At 38.8% G+C, this 14,570-nt stretch overlaps 1 protein-coding gene across 3 annotated transcripts in view; it reads left to right on the plus strand.

The window, feature by feature from the left end:
* DCBLD2 (discoidin, CUB and LCCL domain containing 2) overlaps positions 1-14,570 on the plus strand; it is an 80,344-nt gene that overhangs the window by 42,120 nt on the left and 23,654 nt on the right. For all 3 annotated transcript variants that reach the window (XM_072811691.1, XM_072811689.1, XM_072811690.1), the window contains 4 exons: positions 1,062-1,199; positions 11,258-11,309; positions 13,763-13,835; positions 14,152-14,285. In XM_072811691.1, coding sequence (XP_072667792.1) covers positions 1,062-1,199; positions 11,258-11,309; positions 13,763-13,835; positions 14,152-14,285 — 397 coding nt within the window. The remainder of the gene's footprint in view (positions 1-1,061; positions 1,200-11,257; positions 11,310-13,762; positions 13,836-14,151; positions 14,286-14,570) is intronic.

A 14,570-nucleotide genomic window follows, 5' to 3' on the forward strand; every position in this document is an offset into this window, starting at 1 on the left:
TAAATAAATAAAAATTGAAAAAAAAATTTAAAAATTTATCCCTAAATATTTTAATATTTTTCATACTGTTACAAAGTTTTAAAAATTTCATTTCAGGTTATTTGTGACTTCTATGTGGAAATAGAATTGGTTTTCGTATATTGATCCTATGACATCTTTAAACTCCCTTACCAGTTCTGTTGGGGTTTTCTTATTGATTTTTTAGGATATTTTTGCTCACAAGATCATGTTCAGTCCTTGAAAATGGTATTTATGGAAGTGCCTATTACTCTTATTCTAGAATGGTGTTGGCACAGCCTAAAACACTTTTGGAATGTTATTATTTACTTAGAATTTTATGGTTAACAAGCACATAAGAAAAATGCATTTTTATTAGTTATGGTGGGTATCTTACTCTAATGTTTTTCTTCTTCCCTTTTCTTAATTTGTATTGAAGTTATGTTATTTTTATATGTCTATTAGACGTTAAAGAGTAAAAGTTGGCATTTGGATATATATACCTGAAGTTCAAGAGAAAAGCTCTGGGTGAAGATGAAATGTGAATTGTCAGAGCATAGTTAATGCTGTAGGACTGGGCATAATCACCTAAAGGCACTCACTAAAAGTTCAACAATCTTTGGAAGAAAAATTGAGGGAAGTCTGGAAAAGGTTTAAGGAATGCCCTGAGCTCAGGAATCTAGGGGTACTTTGTGGGGAGTATGTTAAAAATATTACTGATTAACTATTAATTTGTTTCTGAGCCACCTGCCTGCATGAAATGCTTTTTTCTTTTTAATTTCTCACTACTATTTTAAAGAGTATACATGTCTTTCACAAGAAATAGAATCTTTGTAAGATCACTGATGCCTGTACCATTTTTTTCTTTGAATTGTTTACAGTTAATACTTGGCATTTGTTCTTTCTTCAGAGTAATGTGATTTTTTAATCACTAAGCATCCTAGTCACCATTTTCTAGTTAATGTCCAGTTTGGTATATTGTTCTGATGCTCTTACCCTACATTGTAAATATTACTGACATTATGAGAGTCCTACCAAATATCTTTTTTTCCCTTCCTTTCTAGGCAAATACTGTGGTCTGGGGTTGCAGATGAACCATTCAATTGAATCAAAAAGCAATGAAATTACAGTGCTGTTCATGAGTGGAATCCATGTTTCTGGACGAGGATTCTTGGCCTCATACTCTGTTGTAGATAAACAAGGTAATTTTCAACTTTATAGCATGACTTCTACATTTTACAATTTCTAAAAACAAAAATGCAGTGTTTCTTTTAGTACTTGTTATCTGAGATTAGAATAGAGTAGAAAGACTGAACAGTTAATAACATAAGTTTTACAGATTTTACAAATAAAATTAGTCCAGAATTCTAAAAATTAGAAGTATATTAGCATTTATATAACTTCTGTGTACTTCCCTTTCCATAGTAGAGAAAATACTGATTTTTCACTTTTATAAGATTGGAACACAAATGACAATTACTTTTTAAAAATCTGTCAGTTAAAAAAAAAAATCTGTCAGTTGTTGAAATGTATTCTATAAACGTAAAGCTTTATTATCCACAGATTACCATTTCATAGTACTGTGTTAAAGACCACATTACCATTCTTCTCAAAGGAATAGATTCTCATGGAGTACTGAGACACTGCAAAATAAACCTGAGATATTTTCTAGATTGTTAGTGTTGACAGTCTCAAGTCTTTCTCTGAAAATTGAAAGCAAAGCTATTAAGTGGAATAGAATGCAAAAGTTACTTGAAGTTCTAAAATAAAATGCAAGACTTGAACAAAATCTCTCGTGAATTTTGGCTACCGTGGCTTGGATTTGTTGGGGGCACTGCGGTAGGAAAGTTTTAAGAAGTGCTGCTAATGCAACAATATGTCCCACAAAGCAGTCAGTATTTTAAATTAGAAAAATAGATGAATATATTGATATTGAACAATGATTTAATTAAGCTGACAATTTAAAATTTGGGGAAAGCTATTACTTTATGGTATATAAATGAGAAAATTGAGAACCTCCCAGGTGTGAAAATGTCGGACACTGAGAATGAAGGCAGTGCTTGCTGTTCCTTCTCAGCTCCGGTGGGTTTGAGATAAACACCATAGGTCTCATTAACAGTTCCACCTAGAATGTGATAGAGAAGCAGCTGTTACCTGGGAGGAAAGATCTGCTTTTTCCTAATTTCTAAGCTATGGAACAAGGTGGGAAAGCTAATAAAATTCCTCTGAGAGAGTGAGAGAGAAGACTCGTTTGGATGGAATAATGGAAAGAAAAAACCCTTGGAAACAATACACTGGATGAACGATATTTCCAACAGAGCCAGTGCAGGTAAGGCAGGTGGTGCTGCAGGAGGAGCATCCCCGCCTCTGCCGCATGCTCGCCAGGTGGTTGCTGGCCTGTCATTTCACTTCTCTAACCTCCGAGGATTGGCCGGGAGGATGCACGCATACATGTGCGGTGTCTGTAAGCACATGACACAGTAGGCACAAAACAAATGTTAGTTTCCCCCTTTCACCACTGTACACACACACACACACACACACACACACACACACACTCCCCACCATCGGAAGAGTAGATTAAAAGCACTAAGTGAGATGGTGATAGATTCCCATCCTTTCAGTTTTACTTCCTGAAAATCTTGAGCTGATAGGTAAAGAGGATAGAAAATTTACAATTCATTTGCTGCTTATTCTCCTTGAGTTTCCTCCTCTCGGTATCGGCTTAAATTGTTAATTTTTTCTTCATATTTTTCCCCTTTTTCTCTGTTCTTCATTGACTTGAAGTCTTTTTTTTTTAAAGATTTATTTATTTATCTGAGAGAGCGCCAGAGCTCATGGACATATGGGGTGGAGGGGCACAGGGTGGGAGAGAATCCTCAAGCAACACTCCCCGTGGGGCTAGATCCTAGGACCTGAGCCAAAATCAGGAGCTGGCTGCTTAACCAAGTGAGCCACCCAGGTGCCCCTTCTTGAAGGTTTCTTGAAAATAAATATCCTTTCATTTAAAAAAAAAGAAAAAGGTTTTTTTCATAGTGTATTTAAATGATGGAGCTTTTTGTTCTACAGAAACCTAAATGTCCTGCATTAAAGTTTAAGAATTGACCGTGACCTCAGATAACAGAATCAGAGTGTTGTAGACTGACATACGTCTGTGCCAAATATCAAATGGTTACTCACTGTTTTAGATGAAACTTAGATTCCAGAGTTTTTTGGAATATCTACCATAAATCAGGAACTTCTTTTTAGTCAGGGCAGAATCATGGGAAATCCTCATTTCACGGCTCCCTCCCTCCTAGTGTTTACTTAGGTTTCCGCACATCCTTGCCTCTTCTGTGAAGCATTTGTTTTATTTGAAGTTAAAAGTGAATTGGCTAACCCTGAGAGAACCTTGGTTGAATTTCTTACCATTTCTTCTTGTGTGGCCTTTCGGACACAATTTTTTTTGATGACTCATTCATTTGAATGCTGATTGGCTTTGGTTGAGAGCCTCCGTTTGTTTCCACCCAGGAAACTTTGCTACCACACTGAATCCCGTGGATATTTTCAAGGGGCAGCACCACATGTCCCCAGCAAAGCAACCTCACTGGAAATTTAGGAGTATTTGGGAATGAAAAGATTGTGAACAATTTTGCTTCAACAGCTTCTTCATTTGTTAAACTCTCACACAAACACTTGTTAATGTTCTACTGTGTATTGTTGATAGAGTCATGATTTTGCGTGAGGTAGACTGATTTTCGTGCCTTTATGCAAAAGCACTCTGCAAAATTACATTCCCTTCAGTGCCTTATTCCTACCATATGCCTGGCACTGGGAAAACAGCAGGAAACAAGACACAGTTATTCCTTCGTGGGGCTTATAGTACATGGTTAGGAAAAGGCATTAAACACATGGTAACTCAATTGCGGTTATGATAAGTATGATGAAGGGAGAGTTCCAACAACAGGGCGGAAGGAGCAGGAGATTGATGAAGAGCCTAACTCTTCCACAGAAGTCACTTTTAAGCGAGGAGCAGAAGGATTAATTGGAAAGTTCTAGACAGACAAGGAAGAAGAAGATTCTAGGGAAGAGAACAGCAGATGCAAAGGCCCTGTGGTGGGGAGGAGCTGGAAAAGAAGCTGGCACAGCTAAGGTGGAATTGACTGCATGGTGAGCAGGTCACATTATTCAGAGCCTTGTAGAAAATGTCAGGTTTGGAGCTTTTTCCTAAGAGTCCATGGAAGCTGTTAGAGCTGAGTAATGACACGAGTGGATTTGTGTTTTTATTTTTTATTTTTACAATCTTCCCTGCTCTGTGAAGAATGGGTCGAAGAAAAGAAGGAATAGTAGTAAGGAGTCCAGTTAAGAGGCTATTGGAGGATACTGGGTCAGGTGATTGAATTAAGAGGTCTTGTTATATAAATCTAACTCTAGAATTAAGCCAGATTCTTTTTTTTTTTAAAGAGTTTATTTATTTATTCATGAGAGACAGAGAGAGAGGCAGAGACACAAGCAGGCTCCATGCAGGGAGCCCGACGTGGGACTTGATCCCGGGTCTCCAGGATCACACCCTGGGCTGAAGGTGGCGCTAAACCGCTGAGCCACCCAGGCTGCCCTTAAGCCAGATTCTAATTCTTTTTAAAGACTTGAGAATCAGACATACCTTCTACAAGAAAATGTTTCAAAGAATTAGGATTCTTCCTACGTGTCAGTTGTAATAAGAGAGGCTTTGGACACAAAGACCCTCTTGTATGTATCTCTGAACTCCAATCATACCCCAGGGGTGTCTAGGGCACTGTACCTGGTGTCCTTTTCACTTTCCTGTCCAGTTTTCATAATTTTTTTTATAATTTTATTCCTCTCTGTCCCTAGGGCAGGCTCTATTTGTTATGTGCCATAAATCGGTGGGGGGAGTGGAGGTATGTGTCTGCGTGTACGTGCCCAGCTAAGAATTGATAGTTGATACTTCTTTAGTAGAATATGAAGTCATAACTTAAAAAGTAACTTTTAACCTCTTTATTTTAGATTTGACCAGTCCAGAATTTTGTCCTGGTTATACTAAAGTTTGTGCTTGCTTTTTTTTTTTTTTTTTTTTAAATAGGAAAAAATAGTGAATAGTTTAAAGTTGCATGTGAAATAAAATGAACCAATGTAGGTATGAATGAACTTTCCAGTTGGAACTCACAAGAACTTGTTTATTCACTGCCTGCTGACTCCTTAGAATCTGATAACAGTCTGTTTACGACTTAGGAACAGCTGAGCCAGGGGGCATGTTCCCATTTTACAGGATTTTTTGCTATATGTTAGGTTATTTTTTAGAATTAACACTAATAGTTTAAAAGTTTCCCAATTGCTACCTTCTTTAACCACTTTTATTTTTTTGCAAATGTTTTCCATTTTTTCCATCTTACAGTAGATTAAATCAACTTTTAAATGAAACAGGGCAGACTATAGAACTACTTCCTAATAGAGTCCAGATTTCTGTAACTGCTTGTTTTGTTTTTTTTGGTTGTTTTTTTTTTTTTTTTTTCTTCTTGAGATGCTTTGGTTTTAAAAACAGCATGAGTTGCTTAAGATTATTTGCTACCTTAATCACACAATAATTTTGTAGAAACCATTCTGTTTTGAGTACTATGCTTAGCTAGGTTTTTCTTTTTAGTGTTTCTGTTGTGTTCCTGATTTTTGTTACCGTTGTACCTGGTAAACATCTTAAACTCTTAAACTGTTCAGTAAGGTTTTATTAATGAGGTCTCAGTTTATATACATATTTTTAGGACACTTATTTATAATGACTTTTAATGTTGTGGTATTTGTTTCTTCATATAAACATACAGGAACTTAGGTATGAAGAGAGTTTGATTCACCATAAGTACCTTACAGCCCAACTACATTGTTTATTAGGCAACCGAGTCACACATGCATCATCCGTAAGAAATCAATGACTATTTTCACGTGAGCTCCTACTATAGACTCAGCTTCCATAGATGGCATTGTACTATTTCTAAGAGAAGCAAGATTTAATCTCTACTCTCAGCACGTAAAAGGAGACAAGATGTAAAATGCCTCCCGTAGTATCTGCTAAGTAAATGTTATTTGACTCTGAATCACAATAAATTATGTTCTATTATATATGTAAATATTCCTCCATTAAACGACAGATGGTACAAATTAATACCAGGTTCCTACCACAGAAACAAGGAATTATGCCCAAGGTCACATGGTAACATTGGCTGGAGAACTTGGCAACAGGAAGAGTCTTGTCCTGTATCCTGTAACACTTGGTCAAAGTAGCTGTCACAGCCTACAATGCCAGGTTTCTGACAAGGTGTGAAGCAGGAAGGCATGACTTCATGGTCCTTCAGCCTCTGAGAAATTTGTTATTTAAAGGATATTAGAGCAAATGAAGGAGAAGAATATATACTGTCCTCCTCATTTGTTTTCTTCTTTCGGGCAAATAAATACAGTATCTTAGTTATAGTACTTATTGCTTCTTTGAGTTAGAATAAATACAGGCTCTCAAGCTTCCTTCCTTTTAGAAGTAAATGGCTTCAACCAGATAAAAATTATACCCAGCAACTAATATAGTTGGTGCTAACACTGCTAAGAGTGTTTTTCAATTTATTTAGTAACATGAAACAATATTAATTGGAGGAAGATCTACTTCATAATTCTGCAGTCTCAGAAATAGCCAGTGCTGTCTGCCAAAAATATTTGAGATAGTAACCAGTATACAATTTTTTAATTGATTTGCAAATTCAAAATATTTACCATATTTCTATGATGTTACGATGGGTTAACGTTAGATGTCATGTTTAAATAAATATTTTCATGGGGCAGTTACAAAGTTCCCAGCCCGTACAGTTAGTATGTAGTGGACAAACGTTTAATTGTACTGACATTAAAACACAAACGTGTGCATAGGATGTCCGTTACGGCGGACAGTAATATTACTAAGTTGGGAGCTATCTCAGAAAACCTGACGGTATTTTCATCAAGAAGACCTTGAAATCCTTCATCCTGTTGTTGACTTTTGGCTTGCCTCTGTTTTTATATTTTCTTGTATTCTTCATCACAAATACATTCTTCTTCCTTCACAAGCTCCCTGAGGCCTGCTTGCTCTAGAAAGATGCAGAGATGTTTGTCCGTATCCTTTGCTTTATTTGTGGTGCCTAGAACAACACCTGGTCATAATACATACTTACTAAATGTGTGTTGAGTGAATGAATGAACAAATGAATAAACCAGCGAACTGCCAATCCCAGCCCTCTTACTAGGCTTTATTTCATCCCTCAATGCACGTGATAAAGGAACATTGGTACCACTTTTATGTCACCTTCTCTTTCTTCATCTTTAAAGGCCTTATTACAGTTTTATTACACTGTATATATTTCACCTACTTACAATATGCAGTTCATTGATTTTTTAGTATATTCGTAGTTGTGCAGTCATTGAACATAGTCAATTTTAGAACATTCTCATCAGCCTAAGAGAAGCTCCACAGTCACTAGTGGTCACTCTGTGTTCCCTACCCCCTTAACCCTCTCCCTCTCCAGTCCTAGGTACCCACTAAACTACTACTTCTCTATATAGTTTTACCTATTTTGGATGTTTTCATAAAACTGGAGTCATAAAACCTGTGGTCTTTCATGGCTAGCTTCTTTCACTTAGCATGTTTTCAGAGTTGATGTTGTAGTATGTATGAGCATTTCACCTTTTTTTTAATATTTATTTATTTATTTATTTATTTATTTATTTATTTATTTATTAATTATAGCCACACAGTGAGAGAGAGAGAGAGAGGCAGAGACACAGGCAGAGGGAGAAGCAGGCTCCATGCACCGGGAGCCTGATGTGGGATTTGATCCCAGGTCTCCAGGATCGCGCCCTGGGCCAAAGGCAGGCGCTAAACCGCTGCGCCACCCAGGGATCCCGCATTTCACTTTTTATAGCTGAGTAATACTCTACTGTATGGATATACTACATTTCTCCATTCATTAGTTGATAAACATCTGTATACAAGTGTTTGGATGTGCATTTTCATTTTTGGGTATATACTAGTAGTGTAATTGCAGGGTCGTACAGTATCTCTGTGTTTACCCTTTTTTAAGAAACTGCTTAACTGTTTCCTAAAGCAGTTACACCATTTAAAAATCCCTCAAGAAGTGCATGTGGGTTCCAGTTTCTCCGCATCCTTGCCAACACTTGTTATTATCTGTCCTTTGACTCTCGTTATCCCAGTGTGTATGTGTTATCTCATTGTGACTTTGATTTGCGTTTCCCTGATAGTTAATTATGTTGAGTATCTTCATGTGCTTACTGGCCATCTGCATGTCTCCTTTGAAGTTCTATTCAGATCCTTTGCTCATTTTTAAATTGGGTTGTCTTTTTAAAATCAAGTCGGAATAATTGTTTATGTATTCTTGGTACTAGATCCTTATCAGACTTGTGTGATTTGCAAATATTTTCAATCATTGTGGGGATTATCGTTCTCTTTCATGATAGCATCCTTCTAAGCACGAAATAATTAATTTTGATGAAATGCAGTTTATTTTCATGTGGCTACTTATGTTTTGATATCATAGCCAAGACAACAATGCTTACTCCAGGGTTAAGATTTATCCCTGTGGTTTCTTCTAAGAATGTTATAAGTTTAGCTGTTAAATTTAGATCCCGTTTAATTTTTATATGGGATCTGAGGTCAGGGTCCAGTTTCATTCTTTTGCATGTGAAAAATGCTTGTCCCAGTCCCATTTGTTAAAAAGACTATCCTTCCTCGCCATAGAATCATTCTGGCATCCTTATCAAAATCAGTTGACTTAAATTTAGAATTTATTTCTGGACTCTCACTTCTGTTCCATTCGTTATAATTTCTTATATGTTGCTGTCAGAAGGCTCTGAGGCAGATGGTCTCTTTTGAGCTGTACTCATCCTGCCTAAGCCGTTGGTATTACCTGGGATCCTTGTAGTAATAGTGGTTTTCTGGAAGGCTGTTTACCTGGGAAAAGCTTTCAGGGAAGACACATTTTAAAGCTTCTTCATTGCCTGCATGATGTTTTCTTCACCTTTGTGGAGTTGTAAAGCTCAGTATTTGTAATCATGATTTCCTTTCTCTGTCTTTAGTCTTCTTGGCTCTCTTCATAGCCATCCATTTTGAATTCCTATTTTCCTCCTCGGGACTTGTATTGAGCCCCCACGGAATTTAAAAGCAAGGTCAAGTGAGTTGCATACATGTGCTTGGCCTACTCTGGAGTTTTAGCACTGCGTGGACTTGTAATAAAGCCCTGTCCTGATCAAGTATATCCATAGTTGACCAGTATCCTGGCATTTGGCCTGAAAGCAGTGAGGCCAGCCGGCAGTCTTCTTGTGGCGTGAATGCCATGTTGGACCACACAGCTACCTCTGCATCCCAGGCTATTATTTCTAGAAGTTCAGCCTCTAATCTTAGAAGTTAGAAACTCTCTTGGTGGAGCAGGAAAGCAGAAAATCAGTTCTAATTGATGCAGTGTGAAAAGTGCCAGGAATAACCAAGGTATAGGTAATTCAGTATGTTTGCTTTTCTCATTTAGCCAGGTAATCGTGAACCCCTATCCAGCCATGTATTCTCTTAAACTTCTGAAACACAGATTTAATCATCGTCAATCATCGTCCATGGGCCTATGGTGTGTAGATATTAGTCCATGTAATCACTCTCAAATACCACTTTCCTATAGGTATAAAGTTATTATTCTCAGATTGTTTCAAAGCACATTTCATGTGGGTGATAATCCCATCATTTCTTCAGAATTGTAAAATAGAATAATCAGTTATCCTGTGCCTGCTGTGGTGGCCATTAATTTAACGAGTATTTGCAAGGCTTCAGTGTGCTAGGACACCAGTGCATTGTCACCATCAGCATGGCTGTAAGGTCAAGCATTTATATGTGAAATCCCTTACCTTTGTGATTGCTTTAGGGCCCTCTAGGTGTTCCTTCATACAAGGCAGAACGCGATTGGACTTAGCCAAATATGCTTATGATCACAAACTTTGTATTCATCCACTATTCAGTAAACGTTGATTGAAAGCCTCTTCATCTGCTGTGATTGCTGCTGACGGTACAAAGGAGGACTGACCCCTTCTCTGTCCATAGTTTAGGCATCATGAAATGATGCTTATAACTCTACGACTGCCTCAGTGGATTGTTCTTACGTAACACACAGTACTTGGGCAACACATAATAGTCACCTACTCATTAAAACAAACAAATCTTAGGTGCCCACTATGTGCTAAAGGTGTTTGACTTGTGAAGATGAGGAACAGCTTCTGTGAGGAAGTGACAGGTAAGGCAGCAAGGCTCAGGGACAGGAGAAGATCATTACAGGTCGAGAGGGCAGCGTGTGCCAGAGGAGCCAAAGAAGGCTAGTGTGGCAGGAACCCAGCATAGGTAGGAAACCAGACTTAGCCAGAAGCAGGCTGCCACGTCAGGACCCATGAGCTATGTTGAGGACTTGGGCCACGTCAGGACCCATGAGCTATGTTGAGGACTTGGCCTTCTGTCCTAAGCACAGAAGGAAGACGACCTTTTGGAGCCAAGAGCCCCCTTTTACTCGACCTGTGAACTGAGTCTTCATGAAACAGGTTAGCTCTTACTCAGATTTGATTTCTAGATAGAAATGTTAAAACTTTAAAGTTCCTTCTTATTTAGATAAGTGTTTCTTCGACTTCATTGTGCTCAAGAATTACCTGGAGGACTTGTTAAAGCAAGTGCCCGCTCCCAGAGATCCTGTTAAGTCTGGGTGGTGGTCAAGAATTTGAATTTCTCTTAAGTTCGCAGAAGATCCTCATGTAGCTGGTCCTGGCCATGGACTAGTTTGAGTATCAGTTACTTAGAGTAACAAAATTAATTCATCTGTCTTTTGTCATTGTTTTCCTTGTGTATAACTAGCAAAGGATCATTTTTTAGTTCTATAATAATGATTTTTCTTTTTTCAGGAGCTGTATTTTATAGGAGTTAAGTCTATACATTATACCTGTCTGTCTACCTTCTGTATATAAATATACAGGACTCTGTGAGGTGATACGGTAGCAAAGAGGATTGGAAAGGCATAGCCCCAGAAATCAGGATACTTAAAATCAAAAAGAAATCATGATTAACAAAAACGTGTAAAAAGTTACAAGAACCACCTCGACACTGTTGAAATTTAAAATTTGGAACAGTATCATTTTGGGATTTGGAAACAGTTGGTGTTGTAGTAAGAGTAAACCTATGTATTATTGAATCCGGTTTTTATTTTTGTTTTTCTAGATCTAATCACTTGTTTAGATACTGCATCCAGTTTTTTGGAACCTGAGTTCAGGTATGACCATATTTTTGACTTTCCCCCCCTTGAATGTCACTCTTTCTCTACTTCATCATTATTCTTACACACTTCGGATTAATGTACATCAGTGTATGTATCACAGGTGTGACACGTAATCATGGTTCTGAGATGTCAGTAAATTAGAGCTTATTTTAAGCCCTTGAGTTACTATGTTTACATTTTGCTTTAATTGTAGCATTTGGGTCTTCTCTACCCTGAAAGTATAATTTTAATATGCTTTAAAAGTAGAACTGGTCCCCTTTCAAAACCTGGCAAAACTGCTAATGAAGTTAGAGAAGCTAACTCCCCACCCCCCACCCCCTTTCAAAAAAGGGGAAAGAATGATTTAGGCTCTGAGGGAATTCTTCAGTGTTCTTGCCCAGGCAGCGTTTCTACTACTGTTTCCCTGCTTTATGTCCTTGTCTCTTATCTGGACTGGGATTAACTTCTATTTTATTTTCCGTTTGTAACCTTTGCTGGCTTTTATCCTGCCCCTCGCATTGCCGCCAGGTTTCATCCTAAGGTAGATACCTGATCCTTCCCCTACTTTAAAATCCCCAGGCGCTCCTTGTTATTGAGACAAAATGCCATCCAGATCTCTTGGCCTGGGTTTCACAATCCTTCGCAGGTAGGCCTCGGGCCATTTGTCCAGTATCATCTTATGTACTTAGGTTGAAATGGCTCTGGATTCCTTACGCTGCTCTGAGCTCTCAGAACTGTTGCCTGGAGTTACTGGACTCCTCTGCTTGGCAAATTTGTTCTCATCGAAGTGACACCTGTCTCAGGAACCTCCCCCTGACTTGCTACCACACTGCAAAGAGCAGCCTTTATTTTGTCATAAAGGATTGCTCTTTCTCTGTGGGATGGGTACACTCTTCAGCACTTCAGAGGGTCCCGGTCAGCAGGGGGGACTCTGGCATCATTGTGTGATGCACAGCCTCTGCTCTGGGCTCCATCACCACCACCCATACGCGAGCTGCTGTATTCCCTGGCCTGGACGGCTGCACCACCAGCCCAGCAGTGTCTCGGCGTCCCCTCATGGTTCCTTACAGCCTCTTTCTTCTCAGGAGCCAGAATGATCTCTTTCAGAAGTCTAAATCAGATGATGTGTATAAGCTTTGAAATCCCTCATTGACTTCCTAGTTTTACTTAGAAATACATTCCAGACTCCTCACCATAGTCCACAAGGCTTCAGCACTATCTGGCTCCCGTCCACCTCTTGAGCCTTCTCTCAGTCTAATGTTACCTTTGAGTCGGACAGTGCTCACTGTACTCTATCTGCGCTGCTCATCCTCAGGTGCAGACACACACGGGCCACCCTGCCTCGTGGGCATGCTGCTCCTGCTGATTAGGGTCCATTTCCCTCCCTTCCTCGGGACCCCGTGTCCTGACTTCGGCAGTGCAGAGCCCTGTGTAAGAGCATAGACTCTGGAGCCACTTACTAGTTGTGGTACCTGGACACACCGTTTCACAGCTCCCTCTTCTGTTAGATGAGGATGATACTAAGACCTACCACTCGGGTTCTTGTGTGGGTTCCGGAGCTACTCAGAAAGCCTGCTGGCACATAGTAAATTTACTGAATGTTTGTATTACTTTTATTTTTTTTTTATTTTTTTAAGATTTTATTTATTCATAGAGACAGAGAGAGAGAGAGAGAGAGAGAGGCAGAGACACAAGCAGAGGGAGAAGCAGGCATCATACAGAGAGCCTGATGTGGGACTCGATCCAAGGTCTCCAGAATCACGCCCTGGGCTGCAGGCGGCGCTAAACCGCTGTGCCACCGGGGCTGCCCTTTTTGTATTACTTTTATTAAGTTTGCTTCCTCCCAGTAATTTCATGGAGTGCTTTTTCTTCATAGCAGAACCATAATCTGATGAATTGCTCATTTAAATATTAGTTTAATGTCCACCCTCCCCCCCCATCCCGGCCTCTGGAGTGTAAACCCAGTGACGACTGGGCCATATTTATGTGATTGATTTTCATAAACCCAATACCTAGCAAAGCCCAGCACGCAACAGACAACATAGTAGACATTCAGGTAACTGTGTTGAGTGGGTGGGTGGGTGAGTCAATAAATGAATGAATGCCAGACCTTTTAAAGTCAAATTTGATCAATAAAGGATTGGTGAAATAAATTATTGTTTATCCACAAAATAGAAGAGGGTGTAGCTATTAAATATGAATAGATCTTATAAGTACAAATATGTCTGTGATGAATTATGAAGTAAAATAAAGCAATATGTAGAATATGAAACAATTATTTTAAATATGTGAGTGAAGATGTGTTATAGGGACAGACAGAATAAAGTCTGAAAGGGCTTTTTGGAAATAGTAGGTAGTGAGATGATAGTATTTAATGAACCGAAAAATGAATATGTGATGTTTTTGTTCTTTTCCCCGCAGTGAGCACAGAACTATATTATACCCTTTAACTTGTTTTTATTTCACAGTAAGTACTGCCCAGCTGGTTGTCTGCTTCCTTTTGCTGAGATCTCTGGAACAATCCCTCATGGATATAGAGATGTAAGTCTAAGGAACATAGACTTAGTTGAAGCCACGAGAGAACTATATTTTTCTTAAACTCCCAAATAGGTTGATGTACCTATTGTATATCTTTCATCTTGATTTATTTTCTAGGAATTATTTCCCTTTAGTATCACATAATGTTTTATTCTTTGTCTTGTGCTACAAGTCTGTACTATGTTATCACGTTAATCATCCTGTGTTTATTGAGCAGACTGCCCTGGTCAACTCATTTCTTGAGGAAGCATAAGTGTCTTGTTTATAAATTGTCAAAAGAAAGTGAAATAACTAATCTTTTATTTTCCCTTTCCTCAAGTCCTCGCCGTTGTGCATGGCTGGTGTGCATGCAGGAGTAGTGTCAAACATTCTGGGTGGACAAATCAGTGTTGTGATCAGTAAAGGTATCCCATACTATGAGAGTTCTTTGGCCAACAACGTCACGTCTGTGGTGTAAGTATATACGTTACTGGTCATAGTAACGGTGTTGGGCATGGGTGGTATAGCAACTAGTTAGATCTCAGCAACATCACTGTTAATGGTGTTCAGAAGGTAACCTTTGTGTGACAGGCATTCCCATTTTTGTGTGTTGGTTGAGCATACTGAAGAGTCCAGGCAGGTTGCACTACCTTAACATGCTCTCCATCACAAAGGTCGTCATTCTCTAGGATGATTTTGTACTTTTCTGAGTGTTGAAAATGCCTAGGGTAAGGGTCTAAGAGTCTGTGGCCAAATTTT

This window comes from Canis lupus, chromosome 35 (genome assembly GCF_048164855.1).
Source record: "Canis lupus baileyi chromosome 35, mCanLup2.hap1, whole genome shotgun sequence".
Taxonomy (NCBI): domain Eukaryota; kingdom Metazoa; phylum Chordata; class Mammalia; order Carnivora; family Canidae; genus Canis; species Canis lupus.